A 23,895-nucleotide genomic window follows, 5' to 3' on the forward strand; every position below is an offset into this window, starting at 1 on the left:
TGGCAGAAATATACCAGCAAGTAATACTTGCAATTTTACATGGGTAACTGGTACAAAATCATGTATAGAACAAGTCTTGGGCTGCAGACTGCCTCAATAACTCCTTCATGAGTGAGTGCTGAGTATGCCATGTATTTATAATCTTGTCTTTGTAACTAGAGGTACAGTGGAAAAGACTTAGTGTTACTGTCATTATGTATTCACAATTAAGAAACTGAGAACTGGTCAGTGTGTTGGCTATAAAGTTGTGACTGTGAGTCATGGCTGTAGTTTATTTTTAAATAAAGTACGTAAGACTTTATTCACTTTCAGATTGGTGGCTGACCTTTGTTTTTATTTGCAGCATATTGGCAATGTAGGAGGGCCGTGGCAGAGATGCAAGTTCCAGTAGTGCTTACTTGGAAGTGCCTTTGAGCTGGCAGGGAAACACAGAGGTGTTCCAGCAACGCTGAAAGTCTAGGTCCTGAAAAGCCGCTTGTGCCGGTGAAAAGTGAGTGCCTGGTGGCTGTGGAATACTTGGTATTTGTATTTGTGGTCATCTGCCTCAGCCCTCAGCGGGGCGGAGCAGTCCGGAGATCAAGGGGCAACAGACACAGGGAGAAACTTTAAAAAATTCCAGTCAGATAACGGTATCCAGGTATCATGGTTTATTGATGTTTTTTTTCCCACTACTGCTGCTAATCGAGGTGATCAGTACGTGTCTTGTAGCAAGAACCGTGTAGGAAAGGCTCCTGGTGTTCGCAGGCAAAGGAGAAGCACGTTTGTCATGGGAACCCCCCCACGTTCAGCGTGCTGGGGGAGGGCAGTGCCCCCAACAGAGCGGGGTCTCCTGGAGGGGAACTGTCTTAAATTGCACATGGCTGACAGGTGTCTGGAAACATGGGACCTAACTAAAATCTGTAGATTTTCTTCTACCACAGAGTAAAAGAATGGATATGACCCTTTTCTTCTGCAAGAGAAGAAGTTATTTTAAGGCAGGTGATGGTGAGGTGGAGCAGTCTGTGGGGAGGAGAAGCTGGCGCCGTTAGGGGACTGCAAAGCTTGCTAGGAGGAACGCACTTTATTGTGCTGGTGTTTGGCACAGTTATCTTGCCGGGCTGTTGAGGGAAATAAATTTTCACAGAACCTAACAGTTTCCTCCTATGAGTTACTGTCACCTCCGTCTCATTTAATTCCCACCTTTGCTTACTGTGAGTGCCGTTTCAGTGCTGGGAGTACCTTCCATTACCTCCAGACTGAGCACTGCTTTGGAAACAGCTTTCCCGACTGCAAGGGGCTCGTTTCGCAGAGCAGGGAGGAAAACTTCCTTGCCTTTTTTTCCCCAAGCTCATTGACTCCCATGACTCTGACGATGGTGGCCGAGGTGGCCCCCTCCCCGGGCTGGGCTGGGGCTCTTGCCTGTGGCTGGGGCTGCAGCTGGGTGGTGCCAGGGCTGTCAGGGTGGCACAGGGCAGCAGTCAGTAAAACTGGCGTATTGGTGTCAAGAGCAAGCAGCTGACCTTGGACAAATCTGCAGCTAGGCTGTAACCCAGCCTAGAGTCCAGCTTGCCCTGGCCTTTGCTGCTTCCTTCTAGGAGGCAAGTGATCTGTGTTGGTCCCCTTGCTGGTTTAGATTACTTCTCTCCCTGAGCCGACTCGTGGGTTTTGCCTGCTGTGTTTGCCTCGGGTGGGAGCCACAGGCTGTCAACAGCAGATCTTTCTCCTCAAAAGGTCCAGCAATGTTGGCAGTCCTGGAAGGAGAGGCAGCGGCATCAGACAGGTCCTTGCCTGCAGTTCTTGGCAGCAAAGCTTGCAGTTGGGACGGTTTTCGTGAGATTGACAAATAGAAGCAGTATCGGGTCAGCCCTGCTCCCTCAGGAGTCCGCAGAATCCATTGGTGAGCAGCTTTGAAAAGATTCTTTTTATTGTCTTGTCACCTCCACTTTTAACCACATATGAAATTGTTCATTATAAAGCACCCAGTCATCCTTACAGCAATCGCATCACTGATGTCTGTGGTGACGCGTTGTGAGCTGCACAGGAGAGAAGTAATTAATATCCGTGTTTCTACATTTCCCTAAAGATGAAGAGATGACACCAGTGGAAGATCAGTTTTGCTGGGAAAGACACTGCGTGAGCTGACCTGATCAAGGAGAAGACATTAAACGTTACGCTCTTTAGTTTTCTCTGCTTCACTCAGACCTTAGCTGGTGTGGTCTATTGCTTTTTAGAAAATATGTTTGGGTCCAAGTACTGCCTGAGACAGTTAGAAACCCAATATGTTTTTTGAGGCAGGGGCAATTATTCATTACGTGTTTGTACAGCTCCTAGCACTTTTGGTTGCTGTGCCAACGGATTGGTAATGGTTGAGCAATAGTATTTATTACTGGCAGCTGGTAATAGCAGTCTGTGTTTATGCTCTGTAGGGGAATTTGGTATGTGCACACAGCTATGGGCTGTTATAGGTTTTGTACCTTTTAGAAGCACCACAAAATCTGTACAGACCATCTAGCCTTCTGCCATTTTAAGTGTTTTCTTACTTCATTTCAGAGATATTTGTTTATTCCTTCCCTTGTTTCCCTCCCAAACTTTTCAAACCTTTTCCATCTGGACTCTTGTGTTTATAAACGTGTATGGAGCTTGTAGGCAACAACCACTTTCAAGCCTACTATTGTAATACAGACCAGATAGCTGCCAGAAAGCACTGTGGGCCCTGACCACCTCCTGAGGGCATTGCGGGTCCCTCTGAGATTGCCTCCCTCCTACCTGCTGGATGCCCAGCTGTTGGATGCTCACCGCTGTAGGTCAGCATCACCCTGTGAAGGAGGCCACAGAACTTCCCTGATTTACCCAGGCTGGGCATCTGGTGCAGCACAATTGCTATTGAAGAATTGTCCTTTGTCTTGGTTTGTTTCTCTTGAAAAGTCCTAGTGTGGCAACTCTAACTCCTGTTTTGTAAGACCCACACAGCTGAAGCCTATCACTTTTTTTCTAGTGTGAAAAAGATGAGCTGGTCAGCCCTGAGCGGGCCTGAAGTCCTGCCTCATAAAAACTGTATGTCACCTTTTAGCCATTCTCCTTGCCGCTTCCTTTTCATAGCAGAGATAATGGGAGTGTTTCCTGCTGACTCCTGTCTCTCTGTGATAAATTGCTGTGTTCTTTATTGGAAAGCATTGTATGGCTGCTCATAGTGCTGCGATAAAGAAAATGCTGTGAATTGGCTGCATTGTGTTTGGCTTCCTTTCAGCCAGGGCCAGTCTGGACACCGAGGACCTGATCTTCCTTCTGTGCCAGGCCTCAGCTCATGTTTGTGTGGGAAGCAGGGATTTTTTTGTTTGTTTCTTTAAAGCCACCTTTAACACTTTGGATGTTGAGCTGTTGAAAGTCAGTGTGATCTATAAATCTACAGACGGGAGTCTGCAGGTGCCGCTGGTTCTCTCGATCTCCATCTCCTCCCTCCTCTGTGGCAGTGCTGGCGCTGGTGTAGGCACCCTCGCCTTGGTGGTGTGCTGCGTGGTTAGTGCTTTCTTTGCCCTCCCCAGCTGGGAGCTCCCAGCTCTCCAGGCAGGGGTGCTTCAGACCCCCTTTGTATTTCCAATGCTTGTAGCAAGGAGGGCTTGCAGCCAAGCAGTACTGTTTTGGTTCAGGTTTGGGGTTTTTTTGCCTGGATCATTCCATTCAGTGACGGGGAAAAAAAAAAAAAAAAAAGTCAATGTCAGTATAGGATAGCTTTAAAGTGATAAGAAGGGTACTCCTTCTGAATTCCACAGCTTTCAGATTTGTTGCCTTTTGTCAAGAGCTGTATTGTCAGGTTTGCTGCCCACGAGATTGGGAGCCCGGATTGTCCAGGCCCGTAGCTTATGGCTGGTAATTAAAAAGGAGTTTTTGTCTGGCTTATGCCCAGCACGCACACGGCTGCATCTGGTAGTGGGACAGTTGTACAAGTAGCAGAATAGTCAGTGACAAAAATATTGGGATGGTAGTATTTGAACAGGTAGGAGAAGATCATCAAAGACAAATGCACGGTTCAGTTTGTATGTCAAAGGTGTATCCGTTCACCTGCGTGCCTAAAGCTCCCTCCAGCTAAGCAAAGGAAGGCACCAGTGCAAGGCCTTTGACACCATCTCCCACAGCGTTCCCCTGGAGAAACTGGCTGCTCACGGCTTGGGTGGGCATACACCGAGCTGGGTAAAAGACTGGTTGGCCGGTGGAGCTAAAAAAAGAGACACGGTGAACGGAGCCACATCCCACCGGCGGCCAGTCACAAGTGGTGTTCCCCAGGGCTCAGGACTGGGGCCGGTTCTGTTGAACATCTCTATCGACGATCTGGACAAGGGGACCGAGGGCACCCTCGGTCAGTTTGCAGAGGACACCAAGCAAGGGAGGAGTGTTGATCTGCTGGAGGGCAGGAGGCTCTGCAGAGGGGCCTGGGCAGGCTGGACTGATGGGCCCCCACTGGAAGAGGACCTTGGGGTGCTGGCTGACAGCAGTCGGCTGCGGTGCTGGAGCCAGCGGTGTGCCCAGACAGCCAAGGCGGCCCGCAGCGTCCTGGCTGGTACCTGAAACTGTGGCCAGCAGGACCAGGGCGGTCGTCATCCCCCTGCACTCAGCACTGGTGAGGCCGCACCTCGAATCCTGTGCTCTGTTTTGGGCCCCCCACTAGAGGAGAGACATTGGAGCGTGTCCAGAGACGGACACCGGAGCTGGGGGAGGGGCTGGAGCACCCGTCCTGTGAGGAGCAGCTGAGGGAACCGGGGCTGTTCAGCCTGGAGAGGCGGCGGCTTGGGGGGACCTTCTTGCTCTCTACAGCTGCCTGAAAGCAGGGTGTGGGGAGGTGGGGTCAGTCTCTTCTCCCAAGGAACAGGCCATGGGACAAGAGGACACGGCCTCAAGTTGTGCCAGGGGAGGCTGAGATTGGGGATTAGGAAAAACATCTTCCCTGAAAGGCTGGTCAAGCGCTGGAACAGGCTGCCCAGGAAGGGTGGTGGAGTCACCATCCCTGGGGGTGTTTAAAAAACCACACAGATGCGGTGCTTAGGGACACGGTTTAATGGTGAACTTGGCAGTGCTGCGTTTACGGCTGGACTTGATGATCTTAAAGGTCTTAACCGACCTAAATGATTCTATGATTATAAAGAGTTTATCCTGTCTCCTTGTTTTCACCAGCAAAGTCAGGGATAAACTGGGAGAGAAGGAAGGACTCAGGTAGGCATGAACGTTTTTTGACTTGATAACTGAGGCTGAGAGTGGGTTTGGTTGTGTGTGCTGCATCAGTCTGTGTGCTGTTTGAGTCTTTTGGGCTCATTTAACACAGCATAAATTCCACCCTAAATGCTCTTTGTGGGTTGTCTAGTTTCCTTCCTCCCACAGAGATTTTTAATTAAAAATCTAGGACCAAAATAACTGCAGCGCTATCTTTTAACTATTGTTGAAGGAAGAGCTTGATGCTCTTGTCTCTGAGAAACATTGAAGTTTGTGTGAAAATACATGGTGTTTTAATTTCCTGTAGAATTTCAGGGGGAGTGGCTGTAGCAGAGGAGGTATAGGTGGGTGCTAGATGTAAATAACTGTACAACTGATCTTGGTGTACTACAGCACCCAAGAGTCTGAAAAGCTGAACACGAGAAGTATCTTTTAAAAAATAGATGTACTTCCTTAAATTTTGTTGGTCTTGTTTATTCAGCCTTCCTTGCGAAGGCTCCTGAGGTTTACACAGACTGTCTGAATCGACAGAAGAAACAAGAAAGCAGAGGAGCAGAAAATTCAGCGTGATTTGAGCACTGTGGGATGTGGTCATTTCTCCATTGCTTAGCTGTTCTTCAGAAGCAGATGAGCCAGGTCAGCTATAATTTAGTGGTCTTGGGGTCAGAGCCTTTGGGTGCAAGTATAGTTTGTGCTTATACAGGATGTCAAGGTAGAAATATACTAATCTAAAAGTCTCTGCATTTAGGATATTGTCCCTTTGGTTCTTTGTGAGCATGTGTTTGGGATGGTGGATGCTCATGACATAAATAATCTGGAACTGATTGTGGAAAATCTTTGTGGAATTGAACTGCACCTCTAAGATGGTTTGTAAACACCCTTTCTTGCCATTGCCTTTGCCTTACTGCTGAAGTTCTCTGTTGAGATTGAGTCTGAAAATAGCTCAGCAAGACTTGAGATAGAGGTCTGATTTTGTTTTACTTTGTTACACGGGGGCAATATTTCACGAACAAGGGAATAATGTCAGGGGGACGCTATCAAGCATGAAAGCAGGTCTTAAAATTAGCTTGGTATTTCCTAGTAGTTGTGTGGTGGGAGTGTATCCCCAAGGCACAGTCTTTTCTAGATTTAATTATATAAAGGCAGAGGTGGATATCGTAGAAGGCCATCATTGAGACATGCAGTCGTCTGGGTTTTTTAAATGTCATTAAAGCTTGAAGTAAGATCCTTCCATTAAAAGGGAATATGATCTCATTATGTGATTTAGATAGTGGTATGAGGCTGTAATGATGCTTTTTAATATGTTCTTCTTAAAGAAAAATATCGAGGCAAGAATTGACCTTGAAGATGTGGATTGCTCGCAAATGATGTAACTACACAGCTGTCCAAAGCAATGTGTTCTTGCATTGGCTTTAAATCTCCGGTGGCTTTAGCTAAAACAACTAAGTGAATTTCTTACTTACATTTCCATGTACCTGATAGCATATTTCCCTCACTGCCCTGGACTTATCCCAAGTCCTGTCGCTCCCTGCAAAGGGCCATGCTCATTGGAGCCCTCCTGCCGGCAGTGGGGATGGCAGGTGCCATGCAGGGACAGGCTCCCTCTTCCCAAGGCCTATCACAGTGATTCCATCTCTAATCCCTAAGGTACCACTAGAAAAACCGGGTTATTAAAAAGTTGTTTGCTTATGTAGTCAGCTACAGTTTAAAGGATTGTATGGGAGGACATCGGAGGTTATTACTAACAATTAGCATGCGTAAAAACTTCAGGGCACAGGGGGCTGTGGGATAACCGTTCTCCAAGTAGTGTGTGTACTGAGTTATGGATAATTACTGGAAAGCTTAATGTGTCAAAGGTGGATGTGGTTTACCATTATGCAACTCATTAATACTGTTCATGGGACTCAGAGACTTGGTCCCTGAAATGCTCAGGCTTGGAGATACTGTGTTCAGTGTGCCTCAAACAAAAAACGTCAGTGGTGTATGAGCTATCAGTACTAATAACTACAATGAAAAGGATGCAGAGCACTTCAAATCTGCTTTTCAGGTGGGGATTTTTTGAGTCATCTAGCCAGTGTTTTGACCTTTGGGCCTAATATTCTTTATATTGAATTTCGTAATACCGTGTCTGCGCCCGAGCCTCACACCCATGGAGGTCAAAGGGAGCATTGCCTTTTGGCTTGGGCACGTGCTGCCAAACCGCTGCAGGCTGGCCAGACGCTGTGCCCACACTCGCAGCACAAGCAGCAAGGATTCAAGGGGCGTCTGTATTGCCGGTGAGGTGTAATGGTGACTCTTATCTGCTTACTTGAACAAGCTTGCTCAGTAGCAGACATCAGCATGGATTTCAGAATGATCTGCCCCTGTGGTGCTTGTCTGATTTCTCAGGTATAATTCCTAGCCTGCCTTGCATGCCTTACTACTGTAGCCCACACAGTTAGCCCCACTCCAGCTAGGTAGCCCAAGGGTAATTTATGTATGTGTGCCCAAGTTGCGCTTGTACCTTAATTTTGATGTACGTATATCTCCAACAGCCTTTTGAGTTCGCTGCCAAGAAGCAGCTATGATAGCCAGATGAATCCTTGTGTCATCTATATAAAGCTTTTAAAGAAGTATAAATATTTCTAGATAAACAGAAATTTAGAGGCAGAGATCTGGTTCCTGAGTTTGTTTCAAAGTGGATCCTTACTGGAATTTCTTGGCTAATGTGTTAACGAAAACTGCATCAGGAAATCAATGGTGATCTGTGATGGCACATTTCTTCCTATACATTCCACATGTGCTTGTACATTATGTTTTGGTGGGGAGTCTGCTAATCTGCATTTTGGCTTTGTTTTCCTACCTAAAAGAATGCTAACTAGAGATATCAGTAACAAATAATGGTAAACTTTAAATAAAAATTCTGTAAGACGGATAAACGTTCAGTTGCTTCATGTATATTTAACAGGTGTGATTTACCTTTTGGTCATCTTCAGTTGAATATATTAGAACATGGGATTAAAGGGCTGAAGAGGATTCAATGAAAGCACCTTACCCTTCTGCATAGATTGGTGCTTCAAGAAAATACCTTTGATGAGCTTTACTCAGTAGAGATGCCTTCAGAAATCAGGGCCTAAAGGAGTTTATGCAAAATACGCTTTACTTTCAGTAAATCGTATTTTGAAGGGACTAAGACAAAGGTGTGCAGGTAAGGTGCTTGTTCCTGCCTTTCACTGGGCGCTGAGGACTTTCTCATCCTTCTGGTAGTATGGGTAAAAGCATCAATTCTGCATGCACCTGCTGTTACTGGGGAAATAATTGATGTACTAGTTGTAATTACAGCAAGTGAGGTATGATCTATGCCGTTAGCAAGGGGAAAGACCAGTGAAATTGCCAAATCAGGAGAAGCCCCTCAGTGGTAGTAGGAAATTTAATATGCTGTGTTAAATTAATAGCCTTCTGCATAACAATCAATTTACAGCTTAAAGGGCAGAGGAGGTGGATGTAAAAATCATTAAGCATTCATTTGATGACCCGCTCAATATTCTTAGTCAGAAAAATCGCTAGCATAATGTTTACAGAGTAAATTGCAAGTGTTTTAAGACAAAAAAACACACGAGGATTGTGTATTTCATGTTTATTACAATGGTGATTTCTAAGCCATAAGCTTGCAGTGATCCTTTTCCCAAACACAACATGGCTTTAGTGATGGGCTGCTGTTTGCTCACAGGTGATGTTCATCCAAACCAGAGATTATTCTAGAGATGAGGTTTTCCTACATGTCAAATAAAAATGTTTTGCCCTTTGTGACCCTACCTTCAAGTTTATTAGTCCTGAGTTAATTCGGGATCCCCCAAACAAATGGTCTGGGATGTTTTTTTCTTAGCGTAGGCATTCAGTGCCTGGTTTTGCCTGTAGTTGTTCTGTTTGTGGTCTTTGTACATAACGCTCACCGTAGAGAGAGATTTGTTCTGAGAAGATTATGCATGTAAGTGCTGATGGTGTGCCTAAAGCTGCCAATGTTCTCGTGTATACAAAGGAAACGTTAATCAAGGCATCTTACAGAGAATTAAGGGAGGAAATACTTTTGTTTCCTGATTACTACTGGCCAGTGCAGGAAAAGGCAGGCAGAGAAGCAGAAGGCAATAGAAAGAGATGGTTGTTCTCAGAGAAAGCAAGAGCAGATTGCTGGGGGTGGCTGTGGTAGGCAACTTCCACAAAACCAGCACACGAGAGGCAGCTTTAAGGACTCTGCAGGGCATGTGAGCTTTGAATTAGGTTGTAAGGATGAACTGGCCACACTCCTGAGCTTGCTAAAGCAGCTGAGAGAAATCCGTCCTGTTGCATATAATCTTAATAAAGCTGTCTGTAGCTTTAGCTTTCTATAACGTTCCATTGTTGCAGTTGGGTGTCATCGCAAACCCATATTATTTGATTTTCGAGCCTGGACTGAGTAACATGGCATGCAGCAGAGGATATAGCATTCCTTAAACTTGGAGCACTCCTGCAGTACTAGTGTTTTGGTGTTTTCATCTGGAGTGCATGAAGGATTGAAAGAGTGGTGCTTCATCGTGCTGCTGGAGCTGGTTTGGGCTCCAGCAGAGCAGGACATGGTCTAGGGGGAACATACTGAGGACCACCCCTGGTGAGGAAAGGTCCCCTTGCCAGCAGCACAGAGAAACAGCTGACCCAAGTAGTTCTGGGAAATAGCTGACAGATATTGTGAAGCTTCATTGCTTCAGGTTCCAGCTGACAGCATGAGAGCCCAAAACATTCGGTGTCAGCTGTACTATGTATGTTTGGCCATATCCTTAACCAAAACCGTGGATGGAGTAGAGAAAAAAAATTGCCTGCGCAGGCACTTTTCACTGTATCAGGTTTTATTGACCTGTTAGTAGGGGGTTGGTTGTCCAATTACCTGTCTTATAAATAGGTGTTTTAGGAATAGCTTCCAGAAACAGATTTCACAAGAATTTCTGAATTGATTGTAGTTCTTCAGCTGTTGTAAATCACCAGTGCACCACTGGACTATTAATTTACCTTTGCTGAGGATCTGTGCTGCTGTTTTTCCTTGTTGAATACTTAGGGCAGTAATAGCTAGAAATGTATCTGCTAACAATTTGCCTTCTCTTTTCATTCATGAAATTTTTACCTCCTCATGATTAATTGAATCAGGAAGCGTCAGTATCTTCAGATTTAGTTTTCCTTATTGATGCAGATTCTGGAGTGAATGACTGCTGTGAATACAAAATATGGTTTAATTTGATTTCTGGGAAATGGTTAGTGACCAGAAAAAGAGAAGGTTGTTTGAGACAAGCTTTGAATAAATTAAGAGCACACACATCACCACCGCCCTTCCCCTGCACAGCCTTCTGACGATACGGAACCCCTAATTAACTCCTTATAGAAATGTGCATATTTCCAATCTATTTTGAAATGCTGGAAGTGAGAGTAAGCAAACCAACCTACCCACTAGTTTGCAAAGGGTAGGGGCAGCATAATGTCTGCCCAGTGTTTAGTTGTGTGGTAATTATATATCGGGAACTTAGCAGATTTAAAGATGGAACCAGGAAGATTCCATCCCCAAGAGGCTCGAGCCTGAAGCCGAAAGCTGCCCTGTCTTCCCACCAAGCACGGAAGGCACAAAATGCAGAGCAGCCACGTGAAAGGCATCGCTGCACCAGCACTGATCATCTGTAAGTGTATTAGTCGCTGCCTTCACCCAAAATGGGTCCAGTGCCAGAAGAAGAAGGTGCTGGCATTTCCCATTTGGTTTAATGGCAGCCACGAGGTTTGCTGATAAAATAATTTTTGTTCTTGGCCTGTTGCTCTTTCCTTGGCTGTTCCTGAAGCTGCCTGGAAGTGAAAGTCCCATTAGGCAACTGCACCCTGTTAAGTTCACCCACCGCTTTTATTGTCCTGTGTCGCATGGGGGTTTGATGCATACTCTCCTGTATTTTTCATTTTTAAAAGATAAAGTAGTCTCAAAGACAGGGTTAAGCAAGGAGTTTATTTCTTGCTGCTGAATTATTTATTCCTATTTAAGCTCTGGCTAGCAGCCCGTGTTTAACAGCCCACTAGTGCTTAGAGAGCTGTGAATACAAAAGGGGCAATCCTGAAAAATACTGTTTAGTGGCTCTGTACTCTCTGTATTACCTCTCCTTCATTTTTATGATCAAAAGCACAGAATAGAAGGCCAGAAATGACCTGTACTGCAAACCTAAGGGCACTTTAATCTACCAAGATTACTAACATCCAGAGAAATTAATGCAGTAAATTAATGCTAGACTGAAGATTTTTTGCAATGAGATTAGCTTCCTAAGGGAGCTTATGGATTCTGCATGTTGGCATCTCCACATCAACACATGATGTCTTTCTAGGGCGATTTCCCCATCTTGTCTACCAGATTTGGAGGGAACACAGGAGCAGTGGTTGAAATTTATTGCTTTGTATTACATAAGTGGTTTGGTAAAATAATGGCAATTTTTGGCCTTCTGCAATTCTGGCCCAGTTTTGATTTTTACCTTCTTTCTGTTCCCCAAGCCCCCACGGAACTGGTTTCTGTGAAGCACCTGCCATGTCCTGAAGTAACCTCCAAAATACTGATTTAGAAGTAGATTTGAGTTTCACAACAAAGTTGCCTTCAAATCGTCCATGGAAGATTTGAGGCTCAAAGGCACTTATGTCTAGAAGTGTTTCTTCGACGGTTGCATATTTCTTAACAAGTACTTCATCACTAGTGAGTTTTTATGTGTTTTCTAGATAATTATGCATTAATGGTATAAAAGTAGATATAGTACAAGGCTATATTCTTCAAAACCTTCACACCCTCCTGTCTCACACAGGTGATTCTGGGCAGAGGCTGGATTATTTAGGTGTCTAAAAATCCCTGTTGTGAAAAATGCTGTGTGCACTTTCCACCTTCCTGTTACATCCCTTCAGAAAATTGCCCCTGCCATCTACTGTTCAGCATCCCCTACAACTCGCACGAACTTTGTGTAATTTGAAGCCAGTTTGGGCAGGCAGACCCTTACGGACAGACAGAACAAGGAGCTCTCTGAATAAATGAGCTAATGAAGCCTGATTTTCTTATGGATTTGTGGCTTATATTGGATGGTATTTGTTAATAGCTGGGTTCGTAGTACTACCCTTCTTTCAGAGGGCAACAATGCAGTTTCCCTCCATTCTTTAGGCATTGATTCTCACATAACTTTTAAGAAGCTAGTATTTTCAGGTTTTCTAACACCTGTTGGGTTTCCTTGACTTTTGCCAATGGTACAAAAGGCATTGGGTGGGAGGGAGGATAGAACAGCATACATACGGATGCAGACACATACAGAGATATCCTTTGGAAACCAAGCCAAATATTTCGCGTGTATTATAGAATCTTAATACTGTGAACTACATTTTCTCCCACCAAGAAAAAAGGTGATGTATAGAAGAACCCCAGAATACAAAAAAAGTTCTTTTCTCTGATTTCGTGCTGCACTTTGCACTGAATAAGGTGAAATCTTGTAGGCTGAGTCTGTCCATCTCAGTCTTTCTCTGAAAAAATTCCAAGTTAACCGAAAAGATGGTACAATCTCGTAGAATGAACTGCAGGCCAGTATTTCTTCTCTTTTACCCAAAGTAAAGGAGAAGTATGTTGAAGTGGTGCATACCATATAGTGCACTCAATGAGAGGCTCTGCTGCTGTCAGAGCAGGTTCTAGTTGGAGTGAAGCCTATGACAATGCGCATGGCATAAGAGCCTGTCTGGATGAGGGTCAAATGTAGGAAGGATCTATGCCTGTGAGCTGGAGCAATGCAAGATTAGGTGACCTTTGAAAAACAGCCTGGGATGTTGGTGACGTGGTGTGTTGCATGGTTGTGTTGCGTGTGTGTGGCCGACAGACACATCGCTGCTGCTGCTTCTCTGGGAGCTTGGGTCACTGGAGGCCTTCTGACAAAAAGGATCCAGTTAAGAGGAAATTACTCAAATTGATCTTTGTGGTCAGAAAGAGGTGAGCTGCTGCCACAAGTTTATATTAAGATTTATAAGAGAATAGCAAGAGCAAATTATGGACTCAAGAAAAAAGTCTTTTTCCTTTGTTGTGGCGCAGTGGCTGTTCCCCATTTGAACAAGGCATCCAGGTTTCTTGCTGTCAAGGCCATGGCTTAAATAAGCGTGAGAACAACAGAGCATCAGCACAATAACTCTGTCAGTTATCTCGTGGTTGAATAGTGTGCAATAATAGGTGAGGGAAATCAGAGCACGGCACTCTCTGCGTAGTAAATATAGCAGCAGTTGAAAGAAATTCCGTCCTGGTAGGTCTGATCTGGTATACAGCCTGCTCTGGCTCCAGTGTCTGGAGGGGGTTTGCCACCAACAGCAGTGTAAGCTGGCTGGAAGTTCTCCACTGATGTGGCTTGTGTAATTGCTGAGATGAAATGATGCTAAATGCACCCTTTCTGTTGCCCTGTCAAGAAGAGTCTCCACCATGAGAGCAGGGCGTAAGAGCTGGATGGACAGATATTTTATGTTTGTAACTTGTTCCCCAGCCTGCTTTCCACTGGATGGACCTGGGATTTCTGAACGCCTTCCTGCGCAATTGGCTCGGCCTTGCTGGGTCACTGCTTTTTGGGGAGAGTATCCCACAGATTTGCTTTTGCTCCAAGCCGCTTACGAGCAGTTCCAGAGGCGGAAAATTGAGATGGCCTTTCTGGGAACAAGAGCAGAAAATAGCTCAGTGTTAGCATTCCAAACAGAGCTATTTAGACCTGGATTATTTTAAAATATTTTGCTTTCAGACATGTAACTACTTGCATTTTCCTCCTTTCTCTCTTCGCTTTTTTTTAAAGTTAGCTTTTTTAAAAAAAAAAATTCTCTGCACCCAGCTGTAGGCAGTCAAGAGTATCTATGCAAAAAAGAGGTTATTTACATTGCTAGATGTTAGGTACATAAGTTACCTGCTGCTTCAGAGGTGTCATTGGCTGCGGTGGGAACCTGGGGACTTTTTGAGCCTGGATGTATGTTTGTAGGGCGATTTTGCTGGGCAGTCGATTTGACGGGGGGGGCAGGGCAGCGGCGAGTGGAAAGCGCTGCAGCCACCCGTTTCACCCAGCTGTCAGCACATGTCCTCAACCTGAAACAGCCTTGCGTGAGGTGCTGTGTGACGGGTTTGGCTGTGCAGCCCCATCCAGCCTGGCGTGTCTCGGTGCTCAAATGCAAAGCCTTTCTCCCAGAGCTGTGTGCAGGTTAGGGTGAAGTGCTGCTGCCGAATCTGTAGTCTTACAGCCACTTCACCGAGGGGGCCTTGATAACACGTAGGGCTTTCGGGGAACGTTCTGTCCTCGGAGCACTGCACAGACCGTAAGTCACCCTGCGTGGATGACGCAGGCCCAGCAAGGGACGTGTATCACCTTCACTTTGCAGGTGTGTGGCCTGGGGGAGTCCCATTCTCAGGCTAGCCCTGGCTGCTAGCCATTAGCCCCTTTTTGGCTGTCACAGACCCTCACATCTGATGGCTCACCTATCCCAGCACGGTGAGCTGGGTTCAGAAAGACGTGCTGCTCAGAGTGGTTTTGGTAACCCATGCTGATTGTTGGAGTCCAGACTCGTTTAGATCAAATTAAACTCTTGGGCACTGAGGCCATCTCTTGCAGGAAAGAAGGAGCAGATTCCCTCTTGCCTTGTAAATCGTTGGTAGTTTATATAGTTGATGCAGCCTGCTGTGTAAATACATTTTTAAAAAAATGTCAAAACCTGACACATTGGGACTGCCTTCTACAAGGATTAGCAGGGCAGGTGGAGGGGCAGAGCTCAGATAAAACCCGAGAGGAGTTTCTCTACACTGGGACATGGTCATTGCGTCCTTCCTCCTGTGCAGTGTCTCAGCTGTGAAGGCTGAGCGCCAAGAGGCCACTGACGGTTCCCCGTTACACTGGGGTGTTTGGGCCAGCACAGGCACCAGGCTGATACTGGGAGCAGGAACGGCGGGGCAGGGTGTTCTAGCCCATCATCAGCCCATTTTCAACCAAGTGCCACACAGATCCCCTTGCATGCATCCTGGTCCTGCCTTCTTGAACACTGTGACTCTGGGCAACTTCTTTCCCTTTGTTTTCCTAGTAGCTTAAAAAAAAGTTGGGAAAACTTGGCGTCTCTTTTCAGGAGACGTGTGCCATCCTAAAGGGGTTTTCTTACCACAGTTACTGTGGTAGGTAAAGTGAGAGGAGCAGCAGACGCTGTGGTCTGTAATGCCCACCCAAAGGCTGGGTTAATGCTTCTTACTGCTCGTAAGGGCCCTGCCTCTGGCTGCACAGGGGGAGAGAGTAACGCTTGTTACTCAGAAAGGAGACAGTCATAATATCTGTTTGTAACGGGTAAGAAAGAACTGCTTGTTGGGTGGGTATAAAAGAAACCTTTAATTCCAGCCAGGATAGTCTAATGCATTAGCCACGTGGTGGTAGAGAGCACAGTACCACCGGGCTCTTCTGCGGGGGTGCAGGGAGGCTTTTGGGTAGGCAGCTGCTGTTCTTTACCCTCACAGAGCAGCAAGGTTTATCTTAGTCATCAAACTGCAAGGCTGATCTAAATGCTATTTTAATGAAAACTAAAATTATTTGTATGTGTAATTGGAAATAAGGGAGGGAGTGACACCGGTGTTATCTCTGCTTGCTGTTCTGCAAGCCTGTGCAGCTGGTCTTCCTCTATGCAGCTCAGATTAAGTGCAGTTTTTTGTGGAGATGGTGTGACTCTGCTGACACCAACGGAGTTACATGTATGAAAGAGACTCCAAAACCTAAAAAATATAATAATAATTAAAAGTGAATTTTAGCCACTGTGCTCTGGATACAAACAGTAAGTAGCTGTTACCCTAGATAGATCCTTGTAGGCAGGAGGGTGTTATACTGCCTGGAATCACCAAGGAGCAGTGTCCTGCTTCCCTGCAGTTTGCAAATACTGGGAGTCAGCAAATCAGTAATTGTAGCTTCAAACTAATAGCACTTTCTTTTTTTCCCTGCGTAGCCTTCTGGCACTCTATAAAAAGATCTGGCATGCTACATAGGATTAGGCAGCTTTGAAGCAGTGGAGTCATCTGGGTGTGAAACTTTGATTTCCTGTGTCTTGAACTGTTACTTCTATCCTTTTCAGAAAACCCCCACAGCTCATGCCATGAAGGAGGAGAACTTTCTTCGCCGCAGGTTCTCCCTCTGTCCAGCCTCGTCCACCCCGCAGAAGGTTGATCCGCGCAAGCTGACACGCAATCTGTTCTTCGGGGCCGACAATGACATCTATCCGCTCAGCCCAGGTTGGTTTCGGTGTGTCAGTGCAGAAAGTAGCGTGTCGGGTGCTTGACTGCAAGTAGGTACTTCAGTGTGCTGCTGGGAAACAGAGAAACGCCTTGGTGTGAGAGAGAGAGAAGCTGCTGCAGCGTAGGTGGATCGCAGACAGTGCTGCTTTTGCGGCGCTGCCTCTGGGCTTTCATTGCCATAGCGTTTCCTGGGCACGGCGGCTGGTAGAGTTCGGGTTCCAAACTGTTTGAACGCTGCGTGGCCTCACACTTAAAAAAATGACTCATGTTTTTGGTGCTTCCACTTCGAGGCACTTGATGTGTTTCACCCTAAGCATCGGACTCATTTAAGATTTACTGGCCCCAGTTGCAGGTGTTTAATGGCAGGTTTCCCTGTTCAGGTTTAAAGCCCAGGATAAATATTACAAAACCAGACTTTCAGTGGTTAACGGTCTGTAAATATCTACAAGCACAACAAGTACCAGGAATCTTGGCAGGTTGTGGTGAATGGCAGATTGGCTTTATGCGTTCTCTTCGCATCTTTTTTTGTTTTTAATTTCCTAGCACCCTTGCTGAGGGAAATAGAGCTCATTTCATTCTTTCAGAATTTGTTGCTCACAATAAGCATTCAAGTCTTTCCTTGATTGCAGTCTGCAAACAATGCTTCCATTCCAGCCTGTAAACAAGTGCTTCAGGGAGCAGTCACCAATACGTAGAGCTGTCATTTGCAGCTGCAATTGTCAGTGCTAAATAATCAAACCTCAGAGCACCTCTGGGAGCTCTCAAAACACTGCTATCTAGAGAAAAACCATAGATTCTGTCAAAAGGTTTCGGTGTTCATATAGATGTAACACCTGACAGACTCTCTGGGCTTTGCAGATGCAGAGCAAAACCAGGTCTGAGTTTCCTGAGCTAATTGTCTCTAAGTGCAAAGGATTCAAGGGCCTCTGACTTTGCAGGTATTTCTATTTGTGAGTGTCTGCTTCAAGGCAATGGGGAGCCTATTTTCAGCAGTGTGACTAATCCCGGCTGTCACTGAGGTCACTGGAAGCTTCAGCAACCTTTTGGTAATCAATTTGAAAGCAACTTCAAATGGGACACCTGAAATCTCATACACTTCAAACCCGTAGGGACTTCTGAACAGCTAGCTGCCCGTAATTACAGTCTGTACAAATGAGTGGTAAGTAACCAGCTGTTTCACTTCTGCCATCCTTGGGAGCTGGAGAGCAGATTCTTCAGGCTATAGTCACTTCCCCTTGCTTTGGGGAGATGGAGAGCCATAGCTTAGTTTGCCCATTCTTGAGTTCTTACCAGCATTTTCAGTGCTAAACAAGTTACTGACTTCCTCACAGAGCTGTGATCTTTCACAAACCAGGAAAAGGTGAGAGTTTCAGCACGGAGGAGGTAGCTGGAAGAGTTTGTTTCTGCCTCAGCTTCCCCCATCTCCTTGTTTCTCCTTGATCCCTGCTGGCAGCCAGACCAAACAGCCTTTGCTGGGCTGAGCAGAACAAATGCCTTGAGCTACGCTGGACCTTTTGTTCTGCTGCACAGTTCTCCTGAGTAACCTCCAGCACTGCCATCAGTGAGGGCAGTAGCCCTCTTTATTGCAAAGAAAAAAGAGCATAGGCAAAAGAGTTCGTAAAGGAGAGAATATCTCTTTTAAACAAACAGAAGCTACTGCTTCAGCCAGGGAATTTCTTGCAGAAGTCTGTCCTTATATTTTTTTTAACTCCTTTCATTTCTTTTCTCTTCCCCACAGAACTGCCTTGTCTCTTTGTTTTCCTCACATTTCCCATAAGAAGTAACTGTCATTCTTCACATTCAGTGGCTGTTTCCCATGATGGGCTTTATTTTCAGTCCTTTGCTGCTGCTTCTGCTCCTTTTCCTCTGAGCCACACGTGCTTCCCCCCACCTTCTCCCATTGCTCTTAAGGATGTTGCTGTCACCGCAGATAAGCCACAGGTCTACACTCATAAGTTGCATCCCATATTTCTGTCCCCTATTTCTCTCTGTTATATTTTATGTGAGTTTTCAGGTTTTGAGGCTTTTCCAGTGGTCTGTGTTTTGCTGCCTGACCCCAGCAGTTTTCTTTACAAGCGCACTGGGCTGATGGTGTTGCATGGGTGCTGTGGGCAGCAAAGCCCAGTGATTTCCTGCCAGAAATGTGGTGGGTCGTGAGGTGGCTGGAGCTGCAGGTCTCACAGCGCCAACACTTAGGATGAGCCCTCCAACAATGAAGGTGTGCAAGTAAATAATTCAGTGAGAAGTGAGTGACAGACTTCACACCTCAGGCAAGCTATGCTATGAACATTCAGTTCGTTGAGAGGATTTTTTTGAAGGGAGCATATGGGAAATGCAGAGGGCAGTATCTGGAATAACATGTCAGACTTTTTGCCTCTTGCTTGCATAAAAAAATGCTAGTGATTCTGGTAACTAAAAGAAATGTGAGGAAGACATTTCTCTATAAAGGGAAGTTCACAAACTAGAGAGACATGAATTCATGTTCCTTGCCTGTATCTGTCTTTCGCTTAGCAATAAGGAGAGAGAATCTTTTTCCATTTCCTCTTTAGGAGGGTAGGCAATTTGGGGGGGGAGTAGCTAAAAGAACTTCTAGAGAATCTCTCTTTTTGACTAGGCTGTGAGATCACACAGTGTCTTTAAATAAAAATTCAAATTAGCTTGTCTACATCCTAAGAGTTGTGCTTTCATGGACAAGGGAATTTTACTGTGATAGATTCATGGAACTAAATTTCAGTCTGGTGTACACATTAGGCTATGTGGCAGATATTTACAGCAGTGACAGGTTTTATTTGCGATAATTTTGCCACACATCAGAGCCTGTTTTTCATCTTGTAGTTGTCCAGATCCTTTGTCAGAAAGCCTATAAAATAACAGTTCATGCTGCATGGAGTTAATCATGATTTCCTCAATAACCCAGTAATTTTACTCCCTATTGTTACTGGTCATGCTTGCTGTATCATCCTTTATAAAGGGGAAAAGCAAATGCACTTGTAGGATTGATGCCCAGCAGCAAACAAAAGAAAAGGAATAGTTACTGTTCTGCAAAGGAACTAAGTATTTGCTTTTCCTGTGCATGACAGTAATGGGATAAAAGAAGGTATTGGTAATTCTACTCTGTAACCGTAAGACTGGAGTCTTGGCACTTTTCTTCACAATGTGGTGAATGAAGGCTGTTTCCATAAGCACCACTGATTCTCTTCCCAAAATCTTTTTCATTGTTTGGTGCAAAACTTTTGGGCTACTTTGTGGAGGACCCTTCTTTGCATGCCCTGCTATCAGCCAGCACTTTTAAGTCAGGAGAGATTCAGCTCTATTTCTGTTGTGGGCATTACGTTTTCTTGGTCAGGGAGATAAAAACTCCAGCTTCTGTAGCTAGTTAATATTTAGCTTCTTTTAAGTTTTTATGTGGTTTCCTATTTATTTTCTCAAGGTGGATGTGTCTGTTGTTCTCTGGGTGGGACTCCCACTTTTGGGCTTTCTGGGCACTTAAGTATGTGTGCAGGTTTTTGAGAAACTTGCACAATGAAGTTTGCTTTGCAGACAAGGGCTGGCACTGTCCTTCTGCATGGCTGCCACAAGTCTGCTTGAGAGAGACAGCAAACAGCAAAGTTAGCTCTTCTCCAAAAAACAGCCTTTCCCTTACAAGCGCCAGTAGGCTTAACGAGTGAGAAACTAGTACATGCTGCTCCGTAAACATCTCACAAACACTGGTAAAAGAGGGAACAGATGCATGTTCCCGTTTTTCATAATACTGTGTGAGCGTGATGGTACAGAACCTCAGGAACAGCGAAAATCTCATTGTTCAGATGGCAAACCCTTCTAAGTGTTTTACTGAGAAAAGGCGGAAATCTCTTACGTCCAGGCTTTTTGTATGGATACCAGCTTGAAGTTAAGCTTTCTTTAAGAAATTAGACATAATAAAGGATGGATGTGAATTCTGTTACATTAATAGGCACCATTCCCTTGGAGCAGGCAGCAGCAGCTGATTCCCATTAACTTTACTCAAACTTTCATTTCTCATACACGCGCAGAAAAAGCTCTTTGTGGGAAACCAGTGCAGCAGCTCCATGGCTTTGGGAGTTTATTTCCAACCTCTGCTTCTGCCAAGGGAGTGGGGGCTGTAGAGAGGAAAGTGCCATCAGAGAAAGAAAAAGTGTGGAGGTCCAGGTCCTAATCCACGCGCAGCTGTGCTTATGGCCATCTCACTTGTCATGGTAGTACGAGGGGACTGTCAGATACCCAGCGGCTCGCGATTTTCTCCTGCTGGTGGGCGTTAGGTTTCCGAGTGCATTATTTAGGGCGCAGTGTTTCGAGGGGAGGAGTGAAAGTTAAGAAACTAGGTTAGGATACAAGTTCCCTGTTGGTACACTGCCTTCCTGTGTGACTGCGTAGGTCCTTCCTCTGCCTCAGTTCCCCACGTGCGCGATGCACGCGCTGTCCCTCTTCTCCCAGCCTTGGAAGCGTTTGCTCTGTGTCAGGTGGCTGCATGCCCGTGGCAGAGCGCGGCACTATGCCATGGGTGAGCACCACATCTGAAAGCTCCACCATCCTGGGTCATCGTGTGAAAAGCTGAACACCTTCTAGAGGCAGGTGTCCCACAAAGCCTTTTCTTAAATTTAAGAGCTGATACACCAAGCTGCCTGTTAATGCCTGTTAAAAGAGCATGGTTTTTGTCGTGTCTCTTAACCAGTGAAACCTTGTAGCACGGTTGCAGCTCCAGTTATAATGGGACATGCTTGTTCTCTCATGTGTCCCATGATGGAAGTACAGAAACATGACCGTGAGGATATTTTATTTTTTAGTAAGCTTCTGTGGCAGGCTTTTCTAGTGATGCTTAGTTTTTTTAAATGGCTGCTCTGAAAACTCCAGGAGACATTGTGGCTTCTGACACATCTGTGACAACTTCTGCTGTCTTCAGGAGAATCAGGATTTTCCCTTGCTGGTTTTGGATTTGGTAATGTTTCCAAGACTGGCCCACACAATGTCTAAAAGCATTTTTAACAGTTCCCATGCCTGCAGTGTGCTACAAATGGATTATATTTCACTGTCTCGGTGGTTCTTTACTGCATCCAGTATTCTGAAGCTCTGATTGCTAACAATTTTGAGAAGAAAACTACATTGCAAATTAGCTCTTTAGTGACAAGATAGTCATTGTTACCCAATCTCATCAGATGCCATTTTTTGGCTTTTTTTGTTAATAGAAGCTCTATGCCTTCTTGTACTGTAAGGACATGATTACAGTTGGCAAAAAGAACAGAATCTGTCATTACATTTTATTGCTTGGACTAGGACTACACACACTCATACTAGTACATAATGTGTAGAATGTACTGCAGGTTCCGCGTATTTGGGTAGTGGAAATATTTCTCTATAATGATTGGAAAATGTCATAGTGTTCATAAATACTACTTGTTAATTGAAAATGTTTCTTATTTTAACAAATAACGGTCAGAATACATTGAACTTCTGCAGGGCTTTTTTTATTTTGTTTTACTGATTGTGTCTAGATTATGTTCTATCTTCTGTAATGTTTTATGATCATGGTTATTATTTGTCAAACAAAGCATGCTACCAAATGCATCTGTGTATAGTTGCCAGATACTGACCAAGGAGGATAATATATTGAATAACTGCTTATTAACTGGATTCCATTTATTATTTACATTGAATAAGTCATGGGGTTTGTAAGAAAAGAACAGACTGTAGTAACGTAATTAAAGACTGCATCATAATACAGACACAGAAGGGAGCTGATTAAGGATGCATTAAGCAACTTTATTTCTGTTTTTTTCCCAGCCTTCATATGCTGGACTTTGCAACGCTATGTTGGTTTACCACGAAGTTTTGAGCCCTAACTTTTAAGCGGTACTTGTTGCACAGCCCACACATGTGGGTTATTTCAAGCTTTGCAGGATCCCTCTCTGTGACCCTTGTGTGCCTGTTTCTGCTCATGACAGCTTCTCTTGCTTGCTGTTAGCAGTAGCCCTTCTAAGGCCATGAGTAGCCATGGTTCTGCCCACAATTCCTCTGTTTCTGAATCACATTTATTTGTTGCAGGAAAAGACGTGGAAGCAAACAGCCCATCAGCACTGAAGGATGAGACACCACAGACTCCAAACTCCGTTAGCAAGGTACTGTGGGATAGGGATCCATCCCTAGACTTGCTTTCATTTCTTCTCAGGCTGTTATTAATCATTCTTACTGTCTTACTTTTAAAGTCATTGAGAAATCCTCTCCCTCTGTTCCTGCAGTAACTGTGTGTGCATTTTTTTGAGAGAAAGAAAATTAGTGGTTTTGCATGGTTGGGATGACAGATAAGCCCACACTTTCCCCTGACTTGATAGCACCTACTGCAGAACCCTGTTTATTTGGGCCTCATTTGGTAGTGTAATTAGATATGAATAATTACAGTTGAAAGGTTGATTTTGCTAGCAGAGGTGTCTCCTGCTGTTCCTGATCAGCAAGGCAATCATAAACCTTAATTGTTTTGGAAGAGAAAATTGTAATATTTAGTTAGTGCATAACATCTGAAACTACGAATTGAGATTCTGGGTGAGAACACTGGGAATTAGTCTTAACAGGAGAGGAACGTGAACTGACCAGCATTTCCTCAACACAGTGTTTCCATCCAGCCTGTTGTGGAGAGGTAAAACTGGATCTGAAGAGTCTGGATCTGGGTGTTCAAAACCTGGCTCTGTATCTAGAGTTACGGAGTGCCTGGGTTTGATTTCCTGTAGGGATGGAGTCAACTTCATAAATTAGATCTGGCTTTGAAGATTCATATACAGGCCTTTTTTGGCTGCAGCTCCCTAACATGTTTCTGGAGGGTAACTGGAAATAGAAGCAAGGCCTGTTAATAAATTTTTAACTGAATTTATTCAGCTATGAAGCTATAACATGCAAATGACACCAGCTGAAATGAAAATATAACATGAAGGAAGCAGCAGCAGACAAGTGATTTCTTATAATACATGAAAATAGGCTCTGCATCTTCACATAGGTTTGGCTGTGCTTGCCTGGAACTTGCAGGTTGTTCTGCTGGGGTGCCCTGGCAGAGGTCAGCACAGGGAGAAGGTGATGAGAGGAGCGCTGGCAGTATGCAGCACAAGGGCTCGTGTACGTGTCCTTTGCTATTGCTGGGACCTGGCAAGCTGTTTTAAAACCAGATGTTTTGTGTGCCTGTACAAGGAGTGGTGTTAAATTCCCAGCTGACTTGGGAATATGAAGAAGAAGGACTTTTTCTGGACAGGACAACTCAGAGCACTGAAATGCTGTCCAAAAGGGAGTCTGATTTCTGAGATGCAGGGTGAACGTAAAGGTAGGAATGTATTTATGAGACGTATCTGGGTGAAAGCATAGCTCATCTGTGTTTTGCCCGCCTCGGGGCCTGCCTTGCTATTTACTCTCCTGCAGGTGTATGTTTGAAAGAAGAAGAACCCTTG

At 45.0% G+C, this 23,895-nt stretch overlaps 1 protein-coding gene across 4 annotated transcripts in view; it reads left to right on the forward strand.

The window, feature by feature from the left end:
• Positions 1-23,895, forward strand: part of OSBPL5 (oxysterol binding protein like 5) — a 186,438-nt gene that overhangs the window by 101,835 nt on the left and 60,708 nt on the right. For all 4 annotated transcript variants that reach the window (XM_040608711.1, XM_040608710.1, XM_040608712.1 and 1 more), the window contains 2 exons: positions 16,294-16,450; positions 22,511-22,584. In XM_040608711.1, coding sequence (XP_040464645.1) covers positions 16,294-16,450; positions 22,511-22,584 — 231 coding nt within the window. The remainder of the gene's footprint in view (positions 1-16,293; positions 16,451-22,510; positions 22,585-23,895) is intronic.

The sequence above is a fragment of the Falco naumanni genome, chromosome 10 (assembly GCF_017639655.2).
Source record: "Falco naumanni isolate bFalNau1 chromosome 10, bFalNau1.pat, whole genome shotgun sequence".
Taxonomy (NCBI): Eukaryota; Metazoa; Chordata; class Aves; order Falconiformes; family Falconidae; genus Falco; species Falco naumanni.